The sequence below is a fragment of the Sinocyclocheilus anshuiensis genome, unplaced genomic scaffold (assembly GCF_001515605.1).
Source record: "Sinocyclocheilus anshuiensis isolate Anshui unplaced genomic scaffold, SAMN03320099.WGS_v1.1 scaffold331, whole genome shotgun sequence".
Taxonomy (NCBI): Eukaryota; Metazoa; Chordata; class Actinopteri; order Cypriniformes; family Cyprinidae; genus Sinocyclocheilus; species Sinocyclocheilus anshuiensis.
Window position 1 is genome coordinate 316,945 of NW_015552556.1, and position 4,670 is coordinate 321,614.

A 4,670-nucleotide genomic window follows, 5' to 3' on the forward strand; every position below is an offset into this window, starting at 1 on the left:
GCACTTCGGTTTGGAACGACCCTTCAATATGGCGGCCATGATTGTTTTCACTCCAAAGTGCCCTTCGGAGGGCAATATATCCCGTTTTGAATGCACCGATAGAGAGCCATTTACTGAATTCCTGAATGAATCAGCCGTTTGAACGAATCGACTCATAAAGACATTTACTGCCATCTGCTGGTAGTTTTAGTTTCTTCTTTAGAGTATCATTTCATTTATCTAAAAAACATTAAAGGGATAGTTCATCAAAAAAAAATCTGTCATAACTCACCCTCATGTTGTTTCAAACCTGAATGACTTACTTTCATTTGCACAACATAAAAGAAGGTATTTTGAATACTGTTGGTAACTAAGCTGTTTTGGTCACTAGTGACTTTCAGTACATGACTTTCAGTGCAAAAATACTGAGATGTTTCTCGAATGATCTTCTTTTATGTTCCATACTTTATGTTAGGCCATTGTAGCCTAAACATGTAACACAATAATAGGTTTAAATGATCTCTTGGGGGTATTTTTTTACAGACAAATTTAGTTTGCGATTAATTCGATTAATTAATCGCAGCACCCTGTAATTAATAAGATTAAAAATTTTAATCGACTGACAGCCCTAATTATTACATAAAATGTCTAAGCACAATGCAGGCATCAGATAACTTTTGACCAACATTTGATCATTCAACATTTGAAACAGGCTTTTTTGAATAACGTAGGGGTCCATACCAGGAGAACTAGTGTCATGCCAACTAATAAGTAACATTGTAGTAAAAAATTACTTTTAACATCATGTAGCCTACTTAACATGAAACATTAAAGAGCACAACTCATAAACTGCAAATAACCCAGACACCACAGAATCCTGACTGGCGGTCTTTGAGTTAATTGAGCAAAAAAATCCTTCAGGGTACCACATGCCCATGTAACCCATTCTCAAATAGAGACCCTCATTCAGAATCACACAAAAACTGCTTTTGGAGTTTTCACAGTACCCATCAGCATAATAATAAGCACTATTTCATTAGCAATCACAGCGCCTCTTTTTTAAATAGTATATGACAGACCCGATCACCGTTTTTAGTTCAAGTGTAAATTGTAACATCAAACACTTAATGAAGAAAGTTTTGCGTAAACCTCTGTTTAAAGTTCACTGCCTGTAAATTAGCTCATTGTCGTGCAGAGTTCAGCGAACCAAAACATTTGTTTAAATCAAGGCAATGACTGAAAATACAAGAGCTCACTGTTCACCTCAGCACAACACAAAACCATAAATAACTTCTCGTGTGACACAGCAGCCCATACCTGACCAAAGACGGATGCCACAGTGGGTCTGAGTTTCCTGCTCTCCGTCTCTACTCTGAGGGGCTCTGTGTCAGGGTGAGTGGGTGAGTTCAGACTGAGGGTTTTGGTTTTGGGTGGCCGTTTGAAGCTGCCGCCGCCTGAAGAGGTGCTCCATCTCCTCAGCTTCTCTATCTTCTTCCTGAAGGACCCCTACATTTACAGTATGGAGCAGAAGAGCATTTTATGATCTAATTAAAGCTCCAATTATGAAATGTGGATACCAGGACTAGTTGTCACATGGGCTATATATCAATAACGATTAGATTTTGAGGAAAGTACAGTCACACAAGTACTTGTACAACAGTTGTACATCATTTTTTTTTTAAATTCTATCCTCCTATAATTTATTGTATTATAGACTACCATTTAAATGATTATAAATGATATTATACAATACTATAGTTTGGGGTCAGTAAGTTTTTGTTGCTAAATTGTTATTAATAAATCCTGAAAACAAAGCATTACGATTTCCACAAAAAAAAAATTAAAAAAAATAAACATAAATGAAATAAAAATTTGCAGCACAACATTTCAATTGATTTAATAAGAAATGTTTCTTGAGCATCAAATCAGTGTATTAGAATAATTTCGCAAGGCTGTGACACTGAAGAATGATGCTAAAAATTCAGCTTTGCATCACAGGAATAAATTATATTTTAAAATATATTCAAATAGAAAACAGTTATTCTAAATTGTAATAATATTTAACATTTTTGTTGTTTTTACTGTATTTTCGATCAAATTAATGCAGCCTTGATAAACATGAGACTTATTGTAAAAACATTTAAAAAAATCGTAGGACCCCAAACTTTTGAATGGTAGTGTGTATATGTATATAATATTTATTATTATTGTATAATTTAATGTTTAATTACAATTTCTGTTTGTCATATTTTTAGTGTTTCTTGAATTGTCTTGTGTTTAAAAACTGTTTTACAGTTTATATTTTGCTGAAAACTTAATGGTAGGATTAATGGCAGGTTCCATTGTGACAATTTACCCCATATACTGTAGCATGCCAACACACAAATGTGTCTGTATCTTTGCAATAATAGTTAAATAGTGTATAAAAACTTTTTGATTGTCAAAATTAGAAGGTATGTGCCTGTACAGAAAACCTACCCTAAGAAACATTAACTGGACTAAAAAGTGTGACAACCAGCCCCAGTCTTTCTGATTTACTTCAAGCCTTTTCATTAACATAATTGTTAATTACACATACAAAGTGTCAATCTGGCAAATTTACTACGTTTTCAATCATTTGTGCTCCATCTCATAGGCTAAGACTCAAAGGTCACGTACCTTTTTGACAATCTTGTCTTGAGGAACCTCAATGGTTTCCATGCTGCCTGCTTCCATTGACATCTTTCTCTGTGATGACTGATGAGCATTAATGCTTTTCTATGGCTGTGACTTTCATCCTCTCACTCTGTCTGTTTAGATTCTGTTGCTGAAAATTACATTGAGTGTTTCCATCTCTGGACATCACTCGCCCCTCCTTTCTCTCTCTCTCTTCCCCCCTCTCTCGCTCACATTCTCATCATTCAGCCTCCCTCAATCTGTTCCTCTCTAATACTGTCCCTCCATCTCTCGTTCTCTCTCACTCATTCATATGTAGGTTCTCTGTCTCCTCCCCCTTTGCTGTATAGAAGTAAATATAGCAAATATTTTCCCATTTCCAGACATGTGAGACATGTTGTGAATTCATGAACGGTGATAAAAGAAAACTATACGATTCTTTTGATTTTTTTTTTGTCAAAAGAAAAATGATTCCCCCAAATGTATAACTCATATTCAGTGTAATTTTATATCTCAGTCTTGCCTTTTTAGTTGTGGCAAATTGTTTAAGGCAAATTAAAATGAATTTCTCTTCATTCCCACAACAACAACTATATTTATTTTCTCTTATCAGACTGATGCACCGGCAGTGTGTGATTAGACTGTAGATAAGGAGAAACGTTTCATCTCTCATTCTTTTTCCTGGTTTACATCTGATTTAATCCTTTATCCTGTCTCCTGCTCTCTCACAAAATCCTCTTACACGTTCATGTTCTTGTCTATAATTTTTCATCCTGTATTTCCATCCAACACCATTTATTGGTAACACTTTAGAATAATGGTCCGTTGTTTACAAGTAACTATGCAGGAAGTAATAGGTAGTACTACATTAACACTTAACTTAATGCTATTAACTAATAGAGAAGCAAGATTCTTAGGAGGTGATTGAATTAGTTCACAATTATGAGCTGTGGTTTGTGTCAGTTCAGTATGTCTCCGATTCCAAAAGACCTATACCTTTAGTGACAATAGGCTGGGGAGGACTTTTCTTGAATATAAATAATGATGTTCTCTTGACAAAAACAATTCACATCCTTAATGATGGCATCGACTGCATTTATATTGTGTTAAGCACAAAACCGCATATTCCAGATTACAGTGTCTGGTAAAATATCACTAGTGCCTCACACAAATGTATGTGTTAAGTGAATTTTCATTTTTATTATTATTCTATGTTTAAGTTTGAACATCCATCCTTTGATAAGAGTAGTAGTCACAATTTAAACATGTAGCCGACTTATTTGGGGGATATCATATTCATAAATTAGTTTCCACAAAGAACCCAATTGTTCACTTTTAAGACGTTACTGTTACGCCCCTGGACTCATTGTGTTGTGTTTTCCCTCCCCAGGTGTGCCGTGTTCCCTTTAATTAGACATTCCTTGCACCTGTGTTTTCCCAATCACCCAGTGTTTAAAAGCCCCAGTCCTTTCAGTCTTACTGCTTAGTTAATCTTGCTTCTCTATTAGTTAATAGTATTAAGTTAAGTGTTAATGTAGTACTACCTATTACTTCCTGCATAGTTACTTGTTAACAACGGACCATTATTCTAAAGTGTTACCCATTTATTTATATTGTCACATCTATATGGGTCATTTGAAATAAAGTCAATAACCTTCTCTAAATGTTGCTTACCTTTTGTTGATGACTCTAAGAGTTTGTTTTTATTAGTAGTAGTAGTGGCAGTAGTAGTAGTAGTAATAATAATAATAATACATATATAATAATAATAAATAACATTCTTACAAGATTAGTCATTTGTGGGAAAAGTGCCATTATCTTTTAATTGTATTGCTATCTTTGTTGCTTATTTTGATGTTTTTTTGCATCTAGGTTCATCACAACTTCCATATATCACTTGAAATGTCTTGCTAAAAACACTTTTTGAATAAGTTTTGGAAAATTGTATGTATGCTGGTTAGTCAAATGTTAAAAATCTAATACAAAATCTTTTTTTTTTTTTTTTTTAAATTTGCAGTTCAGAATCGTCAACAACA

At 34.1% G+C, this 4,670-nt stretch overlaps 1 protein-coding gene across 1 annotated transcript in view; it reads right to left on the reverse strand.

Moving 5' to 3' along the window:
• LOC107664568 (calcium-binding protein 2-like) overlaps positions 1–2,858 on the reverse strand; it is a 22,646-nt gene extending 19,788 nt beyond the window's left edge. Inside the window, exons 1-2 of the mRNA XM_016455174.1 lie at positions 2,638–2,858; positions 1,297–1,485 (exon numbers count right to left, since the gene is read on the reverse strand). Of these exons, the coding sequence (XP_016310660.1) occupies positions 1,297–1,485; positions 2,638–2,700 (252 nt within the window). The 5' untranslated portion in view covers positions 2,701–2,858. The remainder of the gene's footprint in view (positions 1–1,296; positions 1,486–2,637) is intronic.
• Between the last annotated feature and the right edge of the window lie 1,812 nt (positions 2,859–4,670).